A 24,530-nucleotide genomic window follows, 5' to 3' on the forward strand; every position below is an offset into this window, starting at 1 on the left:
GGCGATTAGTTTGCAGCCCTCAGCTTACAGGATGCGTATTTTCATATCGCAATTCATCCAGCCCACAGGCGTTTCCTCCGGTTCCTTGTGGGCACAGATCATTTCCAGTACAGAGTCCTCCCATTCGGACTCTCTTCAGCACCCAGAGTCTTCACCAAGACCTTAGCGGTGGTGTCAGCATACCTACACAGACAGGGAGTTTTCATTTTCCCGTACCTGGACAATTGCCTGCTAAAGGGAACTTCCCGGGCGGAGGTATTATGGATGATACACATCACCACAAAAACATTTACCTCACTGGGCCTCATCATCAATTTCTCAAAGTCAAAGACCGACCCCACGCAAAATATAGAGCTTATAGGGGCTCGGATAGACTCAGTCACATCAAGGGTGTATTTACCCGAGGCTCGTTTTCATGCCATCGAATCTCTCGTACAACTACTAACGTACAGCCCCACTGTTCCAGTTCTCACATGCTTACAACTGTTGGGGCATATGGCAACCACCACGTTTGTGGTGCAAAACGCCAGGCTGCATATGCGATGATTGCAGCATTGGTTGGCAACCGTATACAAACCCTCAATCCACACTGTCCACAAGAGGGTGTCACTTACAACAGAGGCACGAAGCTCGCTAACATGGTGGGGAAACCCCAAGAATCTCCTAACAGGGGTGCCCTTCCGCCAACAGCAAATTACTGTGTTCGTTACAACAGATGCCTCCCATATGGGATGAGGGGCTCACATGGACAACAAAACCACTCAAGGATTATGGTCCCCCGCAGAGAAGACACTGCACATAAACATATTAGAGCTCAGGGCAGTGTTCAATGCGTGCAGGCATTTTCACAATTATCTGCGCGGAAAAATAGTCAGCGTGAATACCGACAACACCACCACCATGTTTTATATAAACCGACAGGGGGGAGCCAGGTCTCGTACGCTTTGTGCGGAGGCAGTCTGACTCTGGAACTGGTGCATCGCCAACAATATAATCATAAAGGCTTCATACCTACCGGGGGTCCACAACGTCAAGGCGGACCAACTCAGCAGACACTTTGTGCCCACTCACGAGTGGCAGATCCGTTCAGACCTACTTCACCAATGGGGTTTTCCCCAAATCGACTTGTTCGCCACCCGAGAAAACAAGAAATGTCCCCAATACTGCTCCAGAGCAGGCAGGGGACAGGAGTCTTTGGGGGACGCCTTCATGATCCCATGGAAGGGCCCTCTACTTTATGCGTTCCCTCCCACAACACTTATACACAAGGTCTTGGAGAAGGCCAGAAGGGAGAGAGCACGCATGATACTCATAGTCCCAACCTGGGACCGGCAACAGTGGTTCCCATTGCTCTTGTGCATGGCTCAACATCGGCCATTTCCCCTACCAACAGTACCGGACATTCTCACTCAGGCTCGGGGGTCAATACTGCACCCGCACCCGAAGAGACTTCGGCTACAAGCATGGCTAATCCATGGCTAAGCGCCTTAGAGACTACATGCTCAGAGGGAGTACAAGAAGTCCTTGAATGTAGTCGGAGAACTTCCACCAGCAAGACTTATCAGCACAAATGGTTGCGTTTTTCCGAATGGTGTTCCTCCAGGCAACTAATACCCCAGGACGCCACCATACCTACGATTCTGGATTATTTGCTACATCTCAAACAAAACGGATTTTCGCTATCCTCTGTAAAGGTGCATCTGGTGGCTATATCAGCGTTTCGGCATGAAGAGGATGGATCAACCACATTTGCCCATCCTGTTGTCTTGCGTTTCCTAAAGGGGTTGGTGAATCTGTATCCCCCTCGGAAACCAATACCGCCGTCATGGAATTTAGACCTAGTTCTACACACCCTCTCGGGACCGCCCTTTGAACCATTGGCTACGGTCCCCCTTCGACTACTTACTATTAAAACGACTTTCCTCCTGGCAATCACGTCAGCTCACAGAGTGAGCGAACTCGTGGCCATAATGTCCACACCACCCTGCACGATCTTCTCAAAAGAAGCGGTGGTCTTACGATTACACCCAGCCTTCGTTCCGAAGGTCTCTTCAGACTTTCATATCAACGAACAAATAGTGCTGCCCTCGTTCTATCCTAAGCCTCACAACTCAAATGAAGAGGCACGGTTGCACTTACTTGACGTAAGAAGGGCACTGGCCTTCTACATCGACAGAACTAAACCTTTCCGGAAAACGGACAGCCTACTGGTGTCCATTGCATCCAGGTCAAAAGGAGAAGCACTGTCTTCACAGAGGATTTCAAATCACATTGTGTCTTGCATAAGACTGTGTTACGAGATTTGCAAGACTCCTCTGCCAGTTCCGCCAAGAGCCCACTCTACTAGGGCGATGGCAGCGTCAACGGCCTTCTTCAAAGGCATCACGCTGAGAGATATCTGCAGAGCGGCAACATGGTCTTCCTATGACACCTTCGCCAAGCACTACGCCATGCACAGGATGCTTGATGAGGATACACGCCTGTCGACAGCAGTCCTTTCACGGGCAAGCTGCGCATAAATCGGGTACCCACCTCCTTTTTCGGGGGGGGGTTACTGCTGGGTAGTCACCTACTGTGGAGCACCCACGGGGACCACTCGAAGAAGAAAGAGAAGTTACTCACCTGTGTAGTAACGATGGTTCTTCGAGATGTGTCCCCGTGAGTGCTCCATTACCCACCCGTTCCTCTCCACTTTGGAGCTCTGTTTGTGTGTTTTTCAGGGGCATCCGGATCAGTTGATCAGGAACTGGCGGGGACCGGATCACGCACGTGACCGTAAGCGCGCGAAGAGCCGACGCACATCGGCACATGCACGACCCGACAAAGACTGCTGAAGATTTTCCGAGCTGCAGCGCCGGGGTGAGCCCGACACCTACTGTGGAGCACCCACGGGGACACATCTCGAAGAACCATCGTTACTACACAGGTGAGTAACTTCTCTTTCTCAGAGCAGCCCAAGGTGCAGAATTCCTGCTTGGGTATCTGCCAGGGCCCTGGTCTGTGTGTGTGCATGACCACTGGGGAGAGAGGTGAGTGGTAGAGCTGTGAGCTTTCGGATGGACGCCTGGTTCTGGATGAGATGGCAGGATGGGAGCCATTCGGATGAAAGAAGCAACTGGAGCATAGGAGAGGGATGAAAGGAGCATTCTTGTTGAAAGGACTTTGTGAGCTGTGTCCAATGGAAGGTGTTTGTTTGACGAGAGGGAGATGACTAGACTACAGCTGCCTTTGAGGTACAGCTCAGAGTGGTGCCCTCCTGTAATTTTACGGGCTATTCACATCCCTGTTGGGCAAACAGTTGTAAAGTTTCCCTCCTTTTATTTTCAGTAGCTCATGGTTGTTAAAGGAAGGAAATGGAAGGAAGCTTCTGAGGCTAGTTGGATCGTATCAAATAGCCCAGGGGTAATAGCTGTGTGGCCAGAGCAGTGATTCCAATCCAACAGAGTCTGTATAAGCTCAAAAGCCACCACTGCCCTCTGCTGAGCTGCAGACAGGCTACTTTGGGCTTGCGTAGGAGATCTATGGATATGGCCCAGTGATAGACTTTGTGGTGGGGTTTGTGCATAGCAGAGCTGCGCCCATCCCCAGGCCCCCACTTTGAGAAGTTGCTGTTTGCCCAATCATTCTGACCGACCATCCTTAGCTCTGTGGGGATAAATGCATGGTGCCCAGTAGCTGGGAAATGCAGACCCAAGGAGCTGCTTTACCTCTGCATGTGTGTTTTTCCCCCCCCACCCTTTTTTTTTTTTTGCCTTGACTGTGTAGAAAATCCTCAGAAGACCATTCTGCTCCTTTTCTCTTTGAAGTCATCTTTTCTTCAGGTAGCCAAAAGCTTCATTTGTTTTGGCAGAAACCCCTTTCATCTTTGAGTAGTCCAGGTAATTTTTGGCAGCAGTTGGAGCTGGAATGGCAGCTCTTGGCAGCTGGGTGCTGTATAATGCATGAAAGTTACAGTACTTAAGCCTTCATTTGAAAAGGCTGGGGGGAGAACAGCATGATGACGATTTGCATAGACTGCCCTTCAAACACCTTCTGTGTCTATCCTAAATAGTGTGTAGCTGCCAACTTTCCCATTTCTCTGACTGCTTTTCTCTTCACATGGTAATGGGTATGGGGAGAGGTGCGCTGTGAATTGGTATTGCAGCTCTCGCTGGGTTATTTATACTGCCTGCTTGGAGATGCCTGGTAAAGTCTGTATAGAAGTAAAGTATTTATTGCATTGTTTTGGGGTTATTGTTTGAAAATATTGGGTTTAGTCTGAAGAAGGTTGGGGGCGGGGAAGTCTTCCAAGTATATGAAAGGTCGTTAAAAGAGGAGGGTGATGAATCGTTCTCCCTAACAACTGCAGGTAGAACGTGAAGTAATGGCTTTAAATGCAGAAAGGAAATTTATGTGAGACATTCTTAGACTCATAGGGACCTCGAGAGGTCATCGGGTCCAGTCCCCTGCCCTCACAGCAGGACTAAGCACCATCTAGACTATCCCCAATACATGTCTGTCTAACCTGCTCTTAAGTATCTCCGGTGCTGGAGATTCCACAACCTCCCTAGGCAATTTATTCCAGTGTTTAATCTCCCTGACAGTTAGGAAGTTTTTCCAAATGTCCAGCCTAAACCTCCCTTGGTGCAGTTGAAGCCCAGTGCTCCTTGTCCTATCCTCAGAGGCCAAGAACAATTTTCTCCCTCCTCCTAGTAACCCTCTTTTAGGTACTTGAAAACAGCTGTCATGTCCTCTCTAAGGCTATGTCTGCACTAGCCCAAAACTTTGAAATGGCCATTTCGAAGTTTACTAATGAAGTGCTGAAATACATATTCAGCGCCTCATTAGAATGCCGGCAGCCGTGGCACTTCGAAATTGGCGCAGCTCTCGCAGATGGGGCTCCTTTGCAAAAGAACCCCAGCAACATTGAAATCCCCTTATTCCTATCTGCTGTTAGGAATAAGGGTATTTCAAAGTTGCTGGGTTCCTTTTGAAAAGGAGCCCTGTCTGGACAAACCGTGCAGCAGTGAGCCGCATCCATTTCAAAGTGCTGCAGCTGCCGGCATTCTTATGAGGCACTGAATATGTATTTCAGCACTTCATTAGTAAACTTCGAAAGAGTTTTGGGCTCGTGTAGACACAGCCTAAGTGTTCTCTTTTCTAAAGTAAACAATCCCATTTCTTTCAGTCTTCCCTCATAGCTGATGTTCTCTAGACCTTTAATCATTCTTGTTGCTCTTCTCTGGACTTTCTCCAGTTTGTCCACCTCTCTTTTTTCGAAGTGTGGTGCCCAGAACTAGACACAGTGCTCCAGTTGAGGCCCAATGAGTGATTGAGTAGAGCGGAAGAATGACTTCTCATGTCTTGCTCTCAACACTTGTTAGTGCATCCCACAATCATGTTTGCTTTTTATTTTATTTTATTTTATTTGCAACAGCATCATACTGTTGACTCATATTTAGCTTGTGGTCCACTATGATCCCTAAATCCCTTTCCACAGAACTTCTTCTTGGACAGTCACTTCTGATTTCATATGTATGAAGCTGATTGTTTCTTCCTAAGTGGAGTACTTTGCATTTGTCCTTAGTAAGCTTCATCCTGTTTAGCTCAGACTCTTTCTCCAGTTTGTCCAGACCATTTTGAATTCTGACCTTTATCCTCCAAAGCAGTTGCAACCCCCCTCAGTTTGGTATCGTCTGCAAACTTAATAAGGGTACTTTGTTGTGCCAGTATCAATAAATTGTTGATGAAGATATTGAATAGAACTGATCCCAAAACAGACTCTGCAGAACCCTACTTGTTACACCCTTCCAGCATAACTGCAACCCATTAAGAACTACTCTCTGAAAATGATTATCCAGCCAGTTATGCACCCACCTTATAGTAGCCCCATCTAAGTTGTATTTGCCTAGCTTATTGATAAGACGATCATGCAAGACCATATCATATGCCTTAATAAATTCTAGGTATGCCACATCCACTCTCCCTAGCTAGAGACACAAAGGATAATAAGAAGACATTCTGTAAATGTATTAGAAGCCAGAGGAAAACCAAGGACAGGATAGGTCCACTGCTCACTGAGGAGGGAGAAACAATATCTGGAAACTGGAAATGGCAGAGGTGCTTAATGACTTCTTTGTTTCAGTCTTCACCAAGAAGTTTGATATAGAAATGCCTAATGTGGTGAATGCTAGTGGGAGGGGTGGGGGCTTAGAGGATAAAATAAAAAAAAGAGCAAGTTAAAAATTACTTAGAAGAATTAGGTGTCTGCAAGTCACCAGTGCCTGATGAAATGCATTCTTGAATACTCAAAAAGCTGATAGAGGAGGTATTGGAACCTTTAGCTATCATCTTTAAAAAGTCAGGAAGTCGGGAGAGATTCCAAAAGACTGGAAAAGGGCAAATATAGTGCCCAGCTATAAAAAAGGGAAAAAAAGAACAACCTAGGAAACTACAGACCAGTCAGTTTAACTTCTGTGCTGGGTCTCCAGGATTTTTACTTACCTGAGGGCTTTGGTCACTTGTCCCTGTCGAATCTAGTTTACATACATGCATTAGGAAAAGGTTCCTAACTTTAAGGGTAGTTAAACACTGGCACAAATTGAGTCGGGAGTTTTGGGAACTTTTGTGGATCGAGATTAGACAGGTTAGACAAATGCCTGTCAGAGCTGGCCTGGGTAATTTGTTGTTCTGCATCAGTGCATGGGACAGGACCTAGGCAAGTCCCTTCCAGTCCTCCATTTTACTGATTCTACATAGTTCTGTCCTGCAGTGGAAACTTGTTACTTGCTGTTACTCTACCAGCCGTCGCCTTAACTGATTCGAGCCAGTAGACGTCCTCCAAAGGCTAACCCAGTAATCATGCCTTTTTCAGCAGTGTACCTTTGTCTGTGTCTACCTTTTGCATTCTACTTATCGCTCTTCTGGCTCTATTCCAACACAACAATGTTTTCATCAATGCTAATTTCCCTTTCGTCTTGGACCATCTCCCTGTTTCTCTCCAGCTTCATTTCATAGAGAAGCTAATCTCACACTCTCATACCTATTGCAGCCCTGCTGCTCCTCTGGGCACGAAGGAATCTGGTACAAGGGGGGAAGAAATAAACCACCCAGAAGATCCGTAGGATAGGGAAGTGAGTCATGTTAGGTTTTCTTAAAAACACTGAGGCAGCCAAATAACTTCCAGGTGTAGATGGGATGGAAAATGATGGGCTTGTCTACACTACCGCCCTCCTTGGAAGGAAGGATGGTAATTAGGGTGTTGGGAGTTTACTAATGAAGTGCTGTGCTGCATATGCAGCACTTCATTAAGCAAATTCCCCCCCCCCGCCCCCCGTGGCAATTTCAAAGTTTTAAACTTTGAAGCACCAGCTTGCGTCTAGCTGTGGCTCACCAGCCGGTACTTCGAAGTGCCCGAGCAACTTCAAAGTCCCTTTACTCCTCAAAAGTGTTAAAGTTTAAAAAGTTTAAAACTTCGAAGTTGCCACGGGGGTGAAATTTGCTTAATGAAGTGCTGCGTATGCACTGCAGCACTTCATTAGTAAACTCCCAGCGCCCTAATGACCATCCTTCCTTCCAAGGAGGGTGGTAGTGGAGACACAGCCAATGTGGAGTATGTTGATTTGCTTTGTTCACACTGGGGATTTCTCTGGCCTCTGAGGACCTCATACCACTTAATTAAGTTTCACAGGTTCACATTGTTACCACTATTTTAGGGTAGGTCAACACAGCAGCATTATTCCAAAATAAGATATCCTGGAAGAGGTTTTCTGGTATAGTTTGTTTTGAAATAACTCTGCTACACACAGAATGCATTTCAGAATAGCACTTGGCTATTTTGAAATGCAGCATTTATATACGCAGAGCTTATTTTGAAACAGAGCCGTTGGATGCACTAAGGCTTATTTTGAAATAGGCTCTATTTCCTGTCTAAACAGCTTTTTCAAAATAAGCACTATTCCTCATAGAGGTTGTATCTACCTAAGTATTGTGCTTTCAAAAGAGGCATGCAAATGAGGAAATCAAAAATGCAAATCAGATACAAATTTACGTATCTGGTACCTCATTTGCATATTCTCCTTTCAAAAGAGCTTTTGAAAGGAGAATATGCAACTGAGGTACCAGATACGTAAATTTGTATCTGATATGCATTTTTTGCACTGTTTTTTGAAAGAACCTTATTCCTAAATGTTTAGGAAAAAAGTTCTTTTGAAAACGGGGTTTATTCTCAAAAGCTGCATTTACACTGCTTTTTTCTTTCAAAAGAGCTTCTTTTCGAAGAAAAAAGCAGTGTAGATGCAGCTCTTTTGAGAATAAACCCCGTTTTCAAAAGAACTTTTTTCCTAAACATTTAGGAATAAGGTTTACTTTTGAAAGAGCTGCGTCTACATGACCTTTTTGTTCGAAAAGAGAATATGCACCAGATATGTAAATCTGCACTCAATTTCGAAAAAGGCCATCCACTATTTTGAAATTATTTCAAAATAGCAGTTGCATTGTGCAAACACTAGGAAAGTGTTATTTCAAAATAACTTTGCTGTGTAGACCTACCCATACAGTGGGGATAAGTGATGTGTATCCAAGGCCTTGGTGAAAAATCCTGAACCCAGGTCTTCTAGCTCCTATCCCACCAATTTAACCATAAGCGCATCATTTCTCTCCAGGCCAGTGGAGTAGTGGGACTGGATTATGATGGAACAGTGCTTTTGCCGCTTAGAGGATACCATTTTAGAACAAAATGCTGTCCTCCGTATAATGTGACTGCCACGCACGAGCTGACAGCCTCGGCAGGCCCCAGTGGTCTAGGCATGGTTGGGAGGGCAGCTCTGCTCCCTTGGAAGGGGTGGGGACTCAGGCATCAGGGGCAGAGCCAAGGCAGCTGGCCCTTGTCATCCCCCAGACCATGCCTCTTTCCTCCTCCCCCTCAGCACTGCCAGGGACTCCAGGGCCAATTTAAAGGATCCAGGACTCTGGCCACTGCTGTTGTAGCAGCGGTGGCAGCTTGGAGCAGGCTCTGAGGCAACTGCCCCCTTTATCACCCCTGCCCCTCTTCCCCACTTCCTGTCATCAGCAGCTGTCGACCTCCAGGAGATGCCCATTCTGGACTATATCACTTCTTCAGGTCAGGCAATAGCAAGACACATTGTGTGTGTGTGTGTGTGTGTGTGTGTGTCTGTCTCTCTGTCCAAAAATCAGGGAATTATAGTACTTCTTGGCAGCACGAAGAGATTCTGTTGTTTTTTGCTAATTAGACATTTTGAGGTAAATCAACTTTTTATTAAAAAAATCAATTTTCTGTTGGGGAAACATCAGACCTGAGAGAAATGCAAATGCAAGAAGGGAAGGGAATATGCTGGAGGATAGTGTATTCAGTCACTGGAAGAATTTTTAAATCTCCATGTATTTGTTTGTTAAACATTTAAAATGTTTCTCATAGAGGTTGGTTTGTTTTAGAACTTTATAATGTATCCATCAGCAATTACCTCACAGCACAGGGGCAAGTTACAGCTGAAGTTCTGATTTCTACTGACTGACAAAAAACCTTTTTGACCCATTCAGCTTTGTGAAATCATTAAAATAAGAATCCAGGTAAAAAATCTACTTACCATTTTTTTACCTGGATCCATTGATAGTTTACTTGTCTGTCGGGGGAAAAACAGTTCTTATCCATGGCTAGGAAATTCCCTAGACACTAACATTTCCTGTTACTACGCTCCCTGGTACCTTAGTGATAAATACTTTCCAAGCTAGAATAGTGCAGGTTGGAGTCATCCTGCTGCAGCTGAGAGCTGTGTAAGCCTCTTTACTACTGTTTGGTTTCTCTAGTCTGGTTCAGGAATAACAGCTGCACCACAAACAGTCAGGTGAAAATGTGCATGCATGAAGGGGGCGTGCTGTTACTCCATGGAGGGATGATCATAGCCCCTTGGAAGGGAGAGTATTTCAAGCTGTTTAACTGTAATCAGTCTAAGGTAGCCATTCTTCTACGAAAGAATTTTACTGTAAGATTAGAGAGGTAGACATCTGAATTTGGAATTATTTTGCAAATATGATACATTAAACCTCATTCTTAAGAGATCTCAACTATCTTATGCATTGCAAGGACAATTTCCCCACCTTTGGTATTCACAGAAATGGAACACATCCTGCTTAATTTGTTTCATCAACTTGTCTTATTAGTGACAGGTAACCCTCCTTTTCCCCCCTTCCCTCCTGCTGTGTAAACCCTGGATTCCATTTTTTTCTGTTCCAATGATCTGAAGAAGTGGGTTTTACCCATGAAAACTCATGACTTAATAAATCTGCTCGTCTCTAAAGTGCTACAGGACTGCTTGTTCTGAGCAATCAATCTGGTCAGTGAAGGACTAGCATTGGTAAGCATCCAGTCGACCTCTGCTGGTACGGTGGTGGCCTTGTGGTTGGGGAATGAAAAGAATAGGTAACTCCCAGTCCAAGGTATGTGTGGAGGTGGTGGAGAGAGATTCATGGAAACAGGTGTTCCAGTGTTGGGGCTAAATCTTCTGGGGCTTGAGAATGAATTCAAATGGCAGCTCATATCACAGGTGTTCACAATGCTGATCTAAATTCAGTCTCAGTTGGATGCTAAGGTACAATTCTTACAAACCAGTCCTACTGCTTCATCATTGCATGAGGGATGGAGGTGGAGACGGAGGGCGACCATGACTGAGGTGCATCAGCAGAGCTGGGGAGGGGAACTATCAAGTTGTTTGCTTTTCTCAAGCACTAAAACTCATCCTATCTAGGGGTAGCACAGTCGGCTTTTGCTTGGTGATTATATTGCCATCAAATGTGAAAGCTTCAGTTCCCTTGAAGGCTGGAAATTATGAGACCTGTTTTATTGTACCAGCTATTGGGCAAGAGCTGCACTGGTTTAAATTACAATATGAAAGCTAACAGCTGGGATTTAAAAGACTTTGATAGTGCAGTCTTGAGCTATGACACTACGAATTGGGATTTGTGTCTGTTCCAGCTCTGTGGGGGCAGGTTTCTCGCTCCTATGTATATATGTATCTCTTTCATGATCTATGTGCCAGTGGCCGTGGTCTCTTCAAACACTGGAAAAGTTGTGCTCAGCAAAGGCAGCTTGAAGCTTTTAGGGCTCATTAGACTTCAAAGAAAAATGGCCTGGGCTGCAAGTGAGAGGGGAAGAAATGGTGTAGCTGAAGGATTCCTTAAAGGAGAATAAAATAAATCCCAGACAGGAGGAAAAGCTGATACAGTATACATCTGATCTGCGGTCCCACCATTGTGGCTCTGAGAGCCCTCTCCATTCAAAAGCTACAAAGAGAAACGCACTCAGTCTAAGGTGTTGTCTACATTACGCGTTCTAGCCTCCAGTTGGGATCTTGGGTAATATGCAAAAGTTAGAAGGCTGGAGCAAACATCTGGGGCGTACCCTTGCTTGCCTTTATAGTGAGATTAACTGTGGAGTGGTCTAAGGAAGGTCAATGTTGTTACAGTTCTCAGAGATGTGAAAAATCCACGCTGCTGAGTGACCTAGGTTTGTCGACCTAACCTACAGTGTCAACACAGCTAGGTCGATGGAAGAATGCTTCTCTCAATCTAGCTAGCATTGTCCAGGCTAGTGCTGTTTATACGCCACGGGGAAAGCCCCCTTATGTCATTGTGGGCTGTATCTACACTGTGGAGTAGTTCTGGCACACTTATGACCTCCTAGCTATATGTACTGTAGACACAACCTGACTGTTGAACAAAGGTTATATCTCGCTACAGAGCTGATACCACCAGAGCCCTCTAACGTAGAAGCGCTGTAAGTGGGCAGGAGTTTTTCTGTTGGTGTAGGAGCACCACATCTCTGGACTATGTTAGCTCCTTCAACAGAAGAGCTCTTTAAGAGCAGGTTAGATAGAAGTCTGCCAGGGATGCTCTAGATGGTGCTTGGTGCTGCCCTGAGTGCAGGGGACTGGACTCTTGCGGTCCCTTTCTGTTCTAGTATGATATGATTCAGTCACCTAGCTGCATCTGCATGGGGGTTTTGCTGACATAACTATGGTGGCTGCTTTTCCCCCCTCCCCCCCAATCTTCTGCCTGGATATTAGGTCTGCTTTTCCCCACTTCCCACAAATTGAAATCCATTCCTACTCTCTCCACTCCCCTTCTTTTTGCTATCACACACACATTTCTAGGTCTGAGTCCAGGGTAGTGGCAGGAATTGATTATTGACAACTCAAACAAACTAACATCTGCTGTTCCTTCTTTCTACTCTCTTGCCCACCCCCATTGCTATCTCCTCCCCATTGCAATGCCTCAGCTTTTGTGTGCTTGCAGGGTCTCATGCTCCCCTTCAGCTCACAGGCCACTCCAGGACCTTTGCATCCTTTCTGTTTTTCACCCTTCAGATAACACTTTCTAATGTTTTACATGTGGGTTGGGATTTTCAAAGGAACCGGCGACTCCCACTGACATTCATGTGTATTGGGTGCTTAATTCTATTAAGTTATTTTGAAAATCCAAGCAACAATTTTTTTTATCCAGTGCTGGAGGAGGGTAAAAACTAGAAATCCAAAGCAAGCTTCTCCGGTCTGGCTCACGAGTTTTGATGAGAGCAACACATGATCAGCAAAAACTCCCGCTTGCCTCCAGCCATGGCTGTGCACTCCCTAACATGCAGTATGAGGCCAGCTTGGGTGTCTGTGGTTTATAAACATTGGGTAGGCATTTGCAAATGGCATAATAGCAAATTACTGAGTCTGATGCCTTGGCTTAAAATACACCTGACTTGCCTCTGATCTTAATAATTGTGTGGGAATTGAACCCTCAGTCTTTCTTCTTCTACTTCTTTGCTGCAGGTTAAAACAGAGATTAGGGGGTGGGCAAGGAGAACATCTGGAAGACCTCTGACCAGGACTATGTTCTGAGGCTGCCATGTCCGTTGCAGTCTGGTGAGAGTGGACCACCCTCTTGGGAGTGAAGAAACAAACCAAAAACCCATGGCTGCATGTATGCAGCTCTTGTTTTGCAGCTAAACTATGCAGATGAGATTTGGAGACAGAACCAGCATGTTAATCTCCAAAACCACAGTGGCTGTTTATGCCTTTTGATTTTGCCTGGGAGGGTTGGTGCTCCATGTGTGTTCTGATGCAAGTCATTCCACCACCTCCTGGGCACATACAGCAGCACCCTGGATAAGTGAAGAGAAATGAGGATACATCTGATTGGGAATTCAGTGTGATTTTTTTTCTGTCTGGCAGAAGTGTGGAAAAACACACCCGCTGAGTGCTGTACCTGTGTTGACACAATGTCAAGTCAGCTATGTCAATGGAAGCATGCTTCCATCAACGTAGCTGCCATCGCTCAAGGAGGTGGTTTGGGCTGCTTCTGTGCTGTGGGGACATACTGGCATGACTGTGGTAACCTAGCTGTGCCATGTTGTTTTCATTGTGTAGATGTGCCCTCATTGATTTCAAACGTGCCTCTCTCCAGAAGTGTGCTTGGTAGTTGTGGAGACGTTCTTCTGTCTGGACGAGACCAGTCTTTACTTACATTGTGAACAGAATAATAGGGTCATAGACATGTAGTGTTGGAAGAGACCTCAGGAGGTCATACAGTCTAACCCCCTGCTCAATGCAGGACCAAACCCAGCTAAATTATTCCAGCCAGAGCTTTGTCAAGCCTACCCCTAAAAACCTCTAAGGATGAAAATTACACCACCTCCCTGTGCAACCCTTTCCAGTGCTTCTCCACCCTCCAAGTGAAATAGTTTTTTTCCTAATATGTAACCTAGATCTATATTGTTACATCTGGATTGTCATAAGTGTGCCAGAATAACTCTGTAGTGCAGATACAGCCTATGCTGACAGACAGGGGTTTTCCTGGTGGTGTATGACCACCACTTTCCTGAGCAACACAAGGGAAGTAGTGTTTGCACACCAGTGGTGGACTGTGATCTTAAGGGGATTAGGGATAGAGTCTAATAATTTGATTTGAGGGGAATAGTGATGGCTGATGGAACTGCCTGGATGACTTGCGCTGCTCTTGTTCCTCTTTCTCACTGCAGGGAAGATCCTCTTCCGCAGAAGCCACATCCGGGATGTTGCTGTCAAGCGTCTGATACCTATTGACGAATACTGCAAGGTAAAGGAGGTTTTCAAGGTCAAAGGGAAGATTTCTAGCCTGTGATACTGGCATGATTTGAGTTGGCCCCTCTCCGTTGGTGGTGTTGCTTCTGCTTCTGGGAGGGGGCAGCACATGGTGTTTGTTTTATAAAACCTCCATTGTGCACTTCCACTAGCAGTGACTTCTGCTAACATACCACTTTCTGCCTGGAGATCAGCTGTGGCCTTGAATATGGTGTAGCACGTCCACCCCATGCAGATGTAAGAACACCACATTGGTTCCATGTCAGAAAGAGGGGTCAGTGCTATGGTTTTGCAGGCCTAGCGATTGCGGTGTGGTCATGACCCAGTTTCTTTGTACTTTCCACTCAGGTTGTCTTTAATTTTTTTTTTTAAATCCCTTCTCAGACTACAAGTCAGAAGCAGATGTCCTGGTGAGGGCTGTGATGACCAGAAGTTAAAGTCGCTAGCTTGCCTGTTCTGTTGGGTTTACATGTGATCACCACTGAGCAGAGTCTAGTGCTTGTCCTTAGCAGATGGGCCTTCTTCTCAGAACTTGCACTTCCTCTGGCTTGGTGGATATTAGGGTTTTGTGTCACGGACTGAGATGTGCTGGCAGACCAGAATGGGGTACCCAAAAACAGAGCACTTTGCTTCTAGGGCACCATGGAACTTCATGCAATAATGTTAAAACTCATCTGTGCGTGAAGAGGAGTTTTCACAGGCATCAGCCAAAGACCCAAAAACAAACCTGCAAAGGAACTAAAGATCTTCTGCCTTAAGATGAGACCAAACACAAATAGCTTTGCTTAACGCCCTCCTTCTTGGCACTCAGGTGGTGTGGGATTGAGCACAGCTTAAAAACCTGATTGGAGTAGAATTTCAGGGGAAAATGCAGGTCAAAACTCAGGTGCATATACCAAACCTCTAAGGGAGGAGCCCTGGGACTGGAATTGCAAGCGGTGTTGAAGGCCAAGACCAAGACGCATCGTCAAACTTGTCTGGAGGGGCACTGCAGGGGAACAGGCAGGTTGGAATAGCAAAGATGAAGTGCAGGGAAGCTTGAGGCACATTGTCAAAGCTGGGGAGGAAGCTTACACAGCAGCTGGCTCTGGCTGGTTCTTCCCAGGGTGATCAGTCCCCTGTTTTCAGGGACACCGAAATGTGCCAGCTACGCAGACCCCCCGCCCCCCCCCCCCCCCGGCCCATAATTCTAACCTCAGGGAGAAGTCGTCCCTATGTGTGAAGAGGCTGCAGCTGTCTGGAATGATGCTGTTATGACATAAAATATAATGAATCCATTTGACTTAATAACTGGAACATAATGGCTTGTGTTATATCAGCCACTTAGACAACTGCTTTCTCCTACTCCAGTTAATGCATTAGCAAGTAATAAAATGTGCACTGTGCCTGTTCTTACAGCTCATGCTACCTAACTGTGAAGCTTCCAGTGCGATGAGGGACTAAACCACCGTTCAGATGTGCATGGCAGAGTCAGCACATGATATTCCCTGGAGGGCAGCCTGCTTTGCATCTCAGGCACAGTCCCGACTGTCCCTGGCCTTTCTGTTATTTTGGGTTCGTTTGTCATGCATCGCCAGAGTAGGAGTATAATAAACAGTGTCAGCAAAAAAAAAATGAAGAATTAAAAAAACACCACAACCACCCTGAGTTTGCTGTGGTTAGGGAGGTGGCCAGTAAGGGCTGAGCATTATAGGAACACAACATAATCAGATCCCCCACAAAATACTAGATAAATATCTTGTCCTTTGTTTTGTCTGTCCTGGGAAAGAGGTGATGGGGCGTCTTTCCCTGAGAAAGTTTTGCAAATTCTCTTTTCATGGTTGCAAAGAAGGCTGGTGAAATCTGGGACTGAAAACATGCAAAGGCATCGTCCCACCAAGCAGAGAGAATAGTCCCCTCTTTATAAAGCCGTAGTCTAGCTGCACCCAGAATACTCTGTCATCGACAGAAAGAGCTTGACAGATTGGAGGGAGGTTAAAGAATAGCTGTAAAAATGATCAACGAGCTTGGTGAGATTTAAATTTGACTTTAGGAGTCAGTGAAAGAGCTAAATACGATGCATTTTCATCCCATTTCTCCCAAGTTCCCCCTCCCCCCCGTGTACTATTTCCTCAGGCTAGTAATAGTATTGGTAGAGCTGAGAGAGAAAATGTGGGCTGAATATCTGGTAAAAGAGTTGCGATTGTGAGATCCTCTCCCAAGCCCAGTCACTTGGGATTCTCAGAAATGAGACAGGACAGAGCTCTGGAGAATGCCTTGAAGAGTGCATTCCTGCCTCAGCTCTGGGAAAATGGCTCATCTGGCCAAATTAGATCATTCCCATCTGCCTTCTAAAATTAACCTTTCCCTGCCATGCTCCTTTCCCCAGCTGCCACGCTTCAAGCCAGACAAGATTGGATGAGCTTCTTTGGAGCCTGTTCTTCAAATTGCTATTAAGAATATATCATGGTTGAATACATCACCGTAGCAGTGTTCTCAGTCCCTCCTAGGCTAGTGGAGAGCAGTGAACCCTCTTGGTCCCCTACATGGCAGGGCCACACACCAACTGCAAGGCAAATAGCCCTTGATTTCCATCATCCGAGGACAGGGGTGTCCAACCTTTTTTCATTGGGAGCCACATGGCAATTTTTTACATGTTCTGGAGGCCGAACACAATATGGCCCCAAACTCGCACCCCGCATCTTAAACTCCTCGCAGCCCCAGCCCTCACATCCCCAGGCTTAACCCCACACTGCCCGAAACCACCCCCAGGCTTAACCCCTCTCAGCCACAAACTGCCTCCCCACCCCCAGGCTTAACAGCAACATAAAGCATCAAACAAGTCACTTTGCAATAATATGCGTGGATTTAATTTTCTCCACATACACATTTTTCAAGCATCATTGTTCAATTAATATTTCATGCTGTAAAAAAGTACCCAAGCCACCCTCTGACTTACACCTCTCCACAGCCCCAAGCCACCCTCCTGCCCTGCCCTGGCTAAACCCTCCTGCAGCCCCAACCCCCCTACCAACCAGGATTCACTTACCTTGCACAGGATCTCCATGTTCCGCTGCCCTCCACTGCTCCTTCATCGTTTCCTCTTCACTGCAGCTGTGCAGCTCACCAGCCCTCTGGCTCCCCACACGTAGCGCCCGGCAGGGGTAGCTCTCAGCAGCACCCTGATGGGCTGAAATAATATGGCTTAATTTGATTGGTTTAATGATCGTTAAACCAATTAAATCAAGTGCTACACTTTCAGCATGGGCTGGATTCTGGCTTGTGGGCCATGGGTTGGCCACTCCTGTCCTAGGATAAGCTGAGGTTTTTCTGCCATCATTTCCAATGGTTTACGGGTGGGACCTTCTCTGGGCTAGGGGTGGTCACTTTTTACCAGCCTTGACGCGAGTCCGCATAGGTCACTGGAACAGAGTCCTCTGAACAGCACCTCGTTGGAAATGTTGCCAGCGGGAAACCTGACTAGTCACCTGTGCCCACAGTTTCCTGAGCGGGAAGTTGTTTCTATATCCCGTTTCTTATGATGGTTAACATTCTCAGTTCCTTGTCAGTCTCTTAACCCTGCCGCTTGATGGCCCTGTCTGTCCCTGCTGTCTTGGTAATCTGGGTGATGGCAGACCTGTTTTTGGAAAGGCTGTGGGTACGCAGCAGGTTGGGCAATAAAGACTCAGTTCCACTGTGTTCCTGATGCAGGGGCTAGCTCAGATTCTTATGGCTTTGCTAATATTCGTGGCTCAAGTCCTGTGCTGTGATGGGTGTGGCTGAGGGAGGGATTGTAGGTATGATGCTGAGGATGGTCTGTCAGTCATATATCAGAGCTGGCCCTGTTTTCAACACTTTCTGTGACACCATGTCATTTTCCTGGCCTCTCACTCCCAAACTATGAGCACGGTGAGCCCACGCGTCCCCTGTGCCTAGCTGTGTAGTACAGAGCCTCAGCCAAACCTGCCATTCCTCCAGCCTCAACTGGGCTGAGATGGTAAAGGAAACGATAGCTCTGGCCCAAAAGAAATGGTGGCATTCCAGGCACCAGCTCCTCCGCCTTCTATAGTCTACGTCTACACTAGCCCGGAAGATCAACCCACTTGGTGTCAATCATCCAGGGTTCGATTTTTGCATGTCTAGTAGGGACTCATGAAATTGACCTCTCAGGGGTTGCAATTGACACCTGTATTCCTCGTGAGATGCAAGGAGTAAGGGAGGTTGACCTTATTCAGTAGGGTTGGCCAAGTAAGCCAAGCGCAGATAGCTAGAATCAACCTATGCAGTTGGTTGACCTACTTTGGCTAGTGTAGTCATAGGCGCAGAGACTATTACATTATTGTGTAGTATCCTCCTCTCTCTCACTAGGTGAGTCCCACATCTAAAATCTGTCTTGCAGCAGAAGGTTTCCTGGGAGAGAGGGGGAAGGATGAGGTACAGCCCTTTAACTTCAGCCTCTAAGGGTGTTGTTTGATAATAACACTAAGTAAAGCTCTCCGGACCCTGCATATGGTGTTTGTAGGCTCCTCTGCTGCACTCACAACCTCTTCTTGAGTAGTAGTTGCTCAGTGGGGGATTTCTGAGAGACGGAGAACTCTGCAGATCTCTAAAGCACTGGTGGGCCTAGGATCCCAGGGCCCTGAACCTAACCAGAAGCATTAAAGCCAGGCCCTATTGTTTTGAAAGGCATGAACTGCTTGAGAGGCTGTGGCTCCCTGTATACAGGGAAGTGATGAGCTTTGGGGTGTCTCAGCCAGGCCTTAGCTAGAAGGATGACTATTTTGATGGGGAGTTAAGAACTCTAAGGATACCCTGGATATTAGAGGTGGAAAGTTAAAAATGGCAGAGAGAGCCTGGATTGCTGGTCAACTTCTGTTTTGTTCCCCTTTACACCCTGTCGTCTTACCCAGAGATGCAGCAGCTGAAACCTTGGGCTGTTAGTGACTTACTCCATTCTGGTGCACCATGACAGTCACTACAGCTCAGTGCATGGAGCAGCCTTTCCTGTCTGTGTCTGCCTGTCCACATGCACTGAAGGCCACTCCTTCCAAATCCTTTCAGATCCTGGGACTAGTCTCCAGCTTCATATTCTCAATCTCTTTTTTTCATGCACAGGCTCTGATCCGGCTGCCACCCTACATCTCTCAGTGTGAGGAGGTTCTTCAGTTCTTCGAGATGAGACCTGAAGACCTGAATCCCCCCAAAGAGTAAGTTGTCTACAACAAGCTAGTGGAGCTGCTTGGCAGAACTGCTGTGGTGATGGTCGCATCCCCTCCCACAGATAAAATCCCCTTGAGAACTATGACCTTCAGAAGAGGCTCTGAGATCCATGAATAAATCCCCACATTGCTGGTGAATGTTATGTTTATGAAGGATGCTGGTTTGAGATCAGTCAGAGAGTGAAGTTCTTTAAGTCACAGACCCAGGGCCACGCAATGTCCTCTGCTAACAATGAGGTGGAAGCCCTTTCTCCAGGAGCCACTGAATCTTTGGCTTTGTTGCTGAGCTTGCCAGCCCAGGTGTGGCTTTATGCTCATAGTGGAGCTAGTTTTTGTGATATAGTCACCTGGGAAACCCAAACTCTTGTCTTTTAGAAACTGCCAAGCAGGCAGCAGATCGGAGTGACTCACAGTCACTAATAATCTCTGTGTAGAGTGAAAGACTCTCTCTTTGCCAGTTCCACAACAGTGCCTGACTCTTGCTTTCCTTTGGAAACAAAGAACATGTGCTGGGACTCTTGCATATCTTACGCAAGAGTGTAGTTTCTAGTCTTGTGACTATGAGCTACGTGTTCCAGCCCCTATTAATCACCCAGAGCATAAATACAAACTCAAGTTTCCCTCTCCTGTTTGGAGGGCTGTGTGTCCTTAGACTGTGCATTCAGCTCTACCTAAGGTTGAGCAATTGAGGAATATTGACCAATTTTGCAAGAAAAGGCAGCAAAACAATTTGATATTGTTTTGCAGTGCATGGGGGGAGGGTTAAAAAGATGGGTTTTTTTTCTCAGTGAAGGAACATTTAGTTTTCATGTCTCCTGTTAAGTGTGATGCTCGTTCCTTTTGTAAACTCCCTTGCCCCGCAACACTTAGCCTATTCGTTTATTTTTCTCCTTGGTCTCCTATGTTTATGTGCTTGTCCTGTTCCATTCCGTCCCTTAGCCAACCGTCACTTAATTACATTGGTCTGTGGTCCCCAGAGTCCATTAACTAATCGCTTTCTGTCAGCTGCCATTCTCATCCATCCTGCCTGAGCTCGTGTTCACCAGTTAACCTTTCACCCCTTGGGTCATCCTTCGGCTGATGGAGCAGCAGGGGAGGGAGGGAGAAGGCTAATTTGCACGGAGTGTCTCCAGATGTGTAAACATCTAGGAGTCTGCTGGGGCAAGAGGCTTGGGGTGCCCAGTGTTTTGGGCATTCCCGTTCCTGGTATTGGGGGGTCAGAGCCCCAGTCATGCTGTGTACAGAAGTGGGGGAGGATTACCTGGGGTGGGGTGGTGGGGGGCTGAGCCAGGGACCACTGGGGCTTGGCAGCAGCGGCAATAGTGTGTTGCTTCCACACAGCCCCTTTCCCCTCCTGCCCTTGCACTCACTGTTTAGAAGGCAGGAGCTTGGCAGCCTGCTCTGCTCCACCACCCTCCCGGCGCTGCATGTAGCTTCTCTGCAGAGGTGGTCAATGCAGTGGGCTGCTGAGCTCCCGCTACCCTTGTGGCAAGTGCAGGGGAGGGGTGGGAGTCAACCCCCTGCTGCTGCTACCACAGCTTTGCACAACCCCCTGGCCCAGGTAATCCCTTGACCCCGCTGCTGGGGGAGGATGAGGCAGGGGAGGCAGGGCCCAGGGTGCAGAGGGGTAGTTACCCCACCTGGGGCCCTGGTGGGGGGTTGCGTCCGGCCCCACTTCCCCTAGGAAGGTGAATGGACAAGAGAAGGGTGTTAAGCCATTTTTAGTATGGTAAAAGGTCTCCTCTCCTCCCCATGAAGGGACAGCAGGTAGGGATAAGCGACCATGCTGCATTGATTAATGCTATAACAGCTGAAATACAGCACAGCTGTACCCTTGACGTGGCAACAAAAGCAGTTAATCTTGCCACACTGACAGACTCTCTTAAGACAGTTTGCCAGTAAAGGTAGGACTGTCTGGATGGGGCTGAATGTCAGATCCACCCAGTGAACCTGCTGGTGAAATATGTTCACACATGGTGCCATGGGGTGCGTTTGGGGCTGTCATCTGCTTTTTTCCTGCTGTGCAGCTCTTGCCTTGTTCTGTGGGGTGTGAATTTGATGTAGGGTACAGAGGCTGCTGCAGAAGCAGGGGGTCTGTTTGAAAGGATAGAGCTGCAGGACACTGAAACAGTGCAGGATAGCAGCTCCTTTGAACGGACCTTTGTGTTCCATGTTAGGGCTCCCCACTGACTCTACTCTAAAGAAATCACTCCTCCAGACCTGGCATGTAAAGGGCTCTCCCCTTCTCCAAATTCTCTTCTCTGCGCCTGATTTGTGCCCATTTGAGGGTGCTAAAGAGGAAGAAAAATAAAGGCACTGACCTGATGTGAACAAAGCTGTGTGTTTTGTTGTTGGGGCCATGCTAAGACTGTACAGCTGGGACTTCCAAAAAAAAAAAAAAGGAAAAAAGTGGAGCGTTCACACTGCCACGCATGAGAAGTTGAGGGAATAGGGCTTTCCCGTCAAAATAATAACTCCAGCTCTGTGAATGATTTTCCCACCCTCCCTTTTAGGTAGAAAGTGGATGCATGTGAACAGAGCATGGCTATTATTGGCTTACGTGAACTCCTCTTTTGCAATGCTGTGGCTGAAAATGAGAGTGCTCCATTTCACAGTGTTGTGTCTGTGTGAATGCAATTTTTTGACCATTTCTTATTTTGACCTTTTGAAAAAAAGTACTGTTGAAAGAAAAATAACATGCAATGTAGACATAGCCTTGGAGTGTTCCTTGCAAGGTTTTGGCTTGTGTGCATCTCTCAGTGACTATCCACGCCCCATTCACATGTGGTGCACTCTGCATATGTTTTCTTTGCATTTGTAAAGGTATGGATGCTGCAGCAAGTGCCAGATTAACTGCTCTTGTTGCCACGCAGTTTGGGAGGGAAGTTAGCATTGTGCTGTATTTGAGCTATTATACAATTAGCTGATGCAACATTGTCACTTGTCCCTACGTGCTGCCTTTTCCTGGGGAGGAGAGGAAGATTTTTACCATACTAAAAATGGCTTAACAGACATCTCCTGTCCGTTTGCCTCCAGCAGGGAGCCGCTGTGGTGTCTCAAGGACATCTCAGTTGTGTTTCATATCCCAGCCTTTATGCTTCATGGTTATTTATTAGCTACAATGCTAAAGGTTAATGAATTAAAGTCCTCGAGGCTGTTCTCTGGTGAGATTGGTGGGAGCCATTTTCCCAGCCCCACGTGGACAGGCTGCCAATGGCGATGTGAAACCAGTGACAGACGGCTGGGGTGGATCCGCTGCAGTGGTGTGCTTGGGGTTTGGCTGGATGTCATCTTTCATAAAAGAGATAAATGCTTTCCCTGGGAAGCTGAAAGGGAGCCAGGCCATGAAAGGAATAAGAAGGCGGCTTTTGATGCAGTGGTGGCTGAGAGGAGAAAAATGGATAGCTCAGCACGCTCTGTGCCAAGCAAAGCAGTCATTCTGATGGCACTACTGGCCTTCTGACTTTCTCCCTGCTCCCTTTGCAGCCTCTAGGGAGAGTCCCCTTTTCCTCTCTCTAATGGCGCCTGTTCCTGCTCCCCAGCAAAACTTGCATTTACTTCTGTGGGAGCAAGGCCTGATCCTTGGTGAGAGGAGATGTTTTAGGGTCTGCGTGGTTAACTTCTGGCTCTCTGTGCAGGGATAGAGATCCACCCGCTTCATATCACCCACAGACCTGAAGTCAAGCGGTGTCGGCAGGTACAGTTCATGGAGCCGGATCTCCTTGAGCTAGTGGAGAGTTTGGTCACTGCAGAGTGCAGCCCTTTGGGGTGGAAGGAGGCTGTGTGACGGTCCTTCCATCCATCTGTTGTAGCCTCTTGTAGTTTGTGCTTCTCTTGCTGCTGCCATTGGTGAGTCTGTTGTTGCTCCTGAATCCCCTTAGGCCTCTTCCACACAAGATACTCCGTACACTTTCCCACATTTGCTACCAGTGATGCAGCCCCAGCAGAGGCACCTGTGATGGTTCTATTAATGTTGACTGGTCCTGGTGGCTACCGTTTAGAATTAACCTTCCTTAAGCTGTGTCAAACCCCAACACCTGCTGTACACATATGATCCCCACACTGGGACAAAGCTAACTGGAGTCTTGGTGAAGTCTGGTACATCTTTAACGGTTTGGAGGAGGTGAAAAGATTGAGGTTTTACCCTATATGTGCTGCCCCCTCTTTCCATATCGTGGCGGGACCACATGTAATGGTGAGATGGGAGTTGAGTCACCATTACCCATTTAGAACTTGAATCTTCTGGACTGAGACCCACCCTACTCATTTTGCACACAGTTCTGCCCAGTGAAACGAGTGAGGGTGGCTGTAATTCGGGGTCCCGAGAGATTGGTTGAGGGCTGAGAGGATGAGCCAGTCAGGACAGAAGGAACTCAACTGTCAGGCAAGAAGAAACACTTTACAGACCCAACACCGCTTTGGTGGTAGAGAACCATTTTCTTCCAGTTGTTAGGATGAAAATCCTTTTAAAACTGCAGCCCTTGAAAGAGCCAAGTCATTGGATTCTTGTTCCTGGCATGTGCCGTGAGAACTGCCGTGTGCCTATGGGGTGGATAGGTGGGGAATGTGAAAGGTGCAGGTAACTTTCCTGTGAGCTAGTCTGTCCCCGTTTGAAAGAGCTTTCTGGTGGCAGAAGAGAGCTCCTTCAAGGGAGGCTGCGGGATGGCCGGGCAAGAAGCCATTGCTGAATTAAGGCATTGGCTGCTAACGATCCTCACCAGCTGAATCTCAAGGCTCCAATGTGCAGGATCTGGTTAACTCTGCAGTGAAGAAATATCCCAAGGGATTATTAAAATAATCCCTTTCCCTACAAGGAGAAAGCATCAGGGGAAAAGATTAATCACCCTGCCAGCTTTCCATCCACAATCTTCAGAGCTGCCTGACTGCTGACACACCTAATACACAAGCAAGGGGGCCTACACAGTGGGGGGCTGTTCTCTTGGGTGCTCTGATATCCGGGTAGTGTTCATGAGGCTCTCAGTCTTAGAGATGCCATCCATCGTAATGGACATGAAGTGATGCTTTTCCTCCACTCCTCCCTCTAGTCCTTGGGGGCTAAAGAGGATTTTCCCCTTTTCACCATGTCTGTCGGTCTTCAACAGATTTGCAGTGTTGTTGTAGCCTTACTGGCCCCAGACTCAGAGAGAGAGACAAGATAGGAGAGGCTGGAGTGGACTAACTTCTGTTGGTTGTAAGTGGGCAAACTTTCAAGCTTCACACAGCTCTTCTTCAG

At 47.0% G+C, this 24,530-nt stretch overlaps 1 protein-coding gene across 2 annotated transcripts in view; it reads left to right on the plus strand.

The window, feature by feature from the left end:
• Positions 1-24,530, plus strand: part of SH3PXD2B (SH3 and PX domains 2B) — a 139,038-nt gene that overhangs the window by 66,532 nt on the left and 47,976 nt on the right. For both annotated transcript variants that reach the window (XM_075009955.1, XM_075009956.1), the window contains exons 4-5: positions 14,018-14,094; positions 19,194-19,285. In XM_075009955.1, the coding sequence (XP_074866056.1) occupies positions 14,018-14,094; positions 19,194-19,285 (169 nt within the window). The remainder of the gene's footprint in view (positions 1-14,017; positions 14,095-19,193; positions 19,286-24,530) is intronic.

The sequence above is a fragment of the Carettochelys insculpta genome, chromosome 15, assembly GCF_033958435.1.
Source record: "Carettochelys insculpta isolate YL-2023 chromosome 15, ASM3395843v1, whole genome shotgun sequence".
Lineage (NCBI taxonomy): Eukaryota > Metazoa > Chordata > Testudines > Carettochelyidae > Carettochelys > Carettochelys insculpta.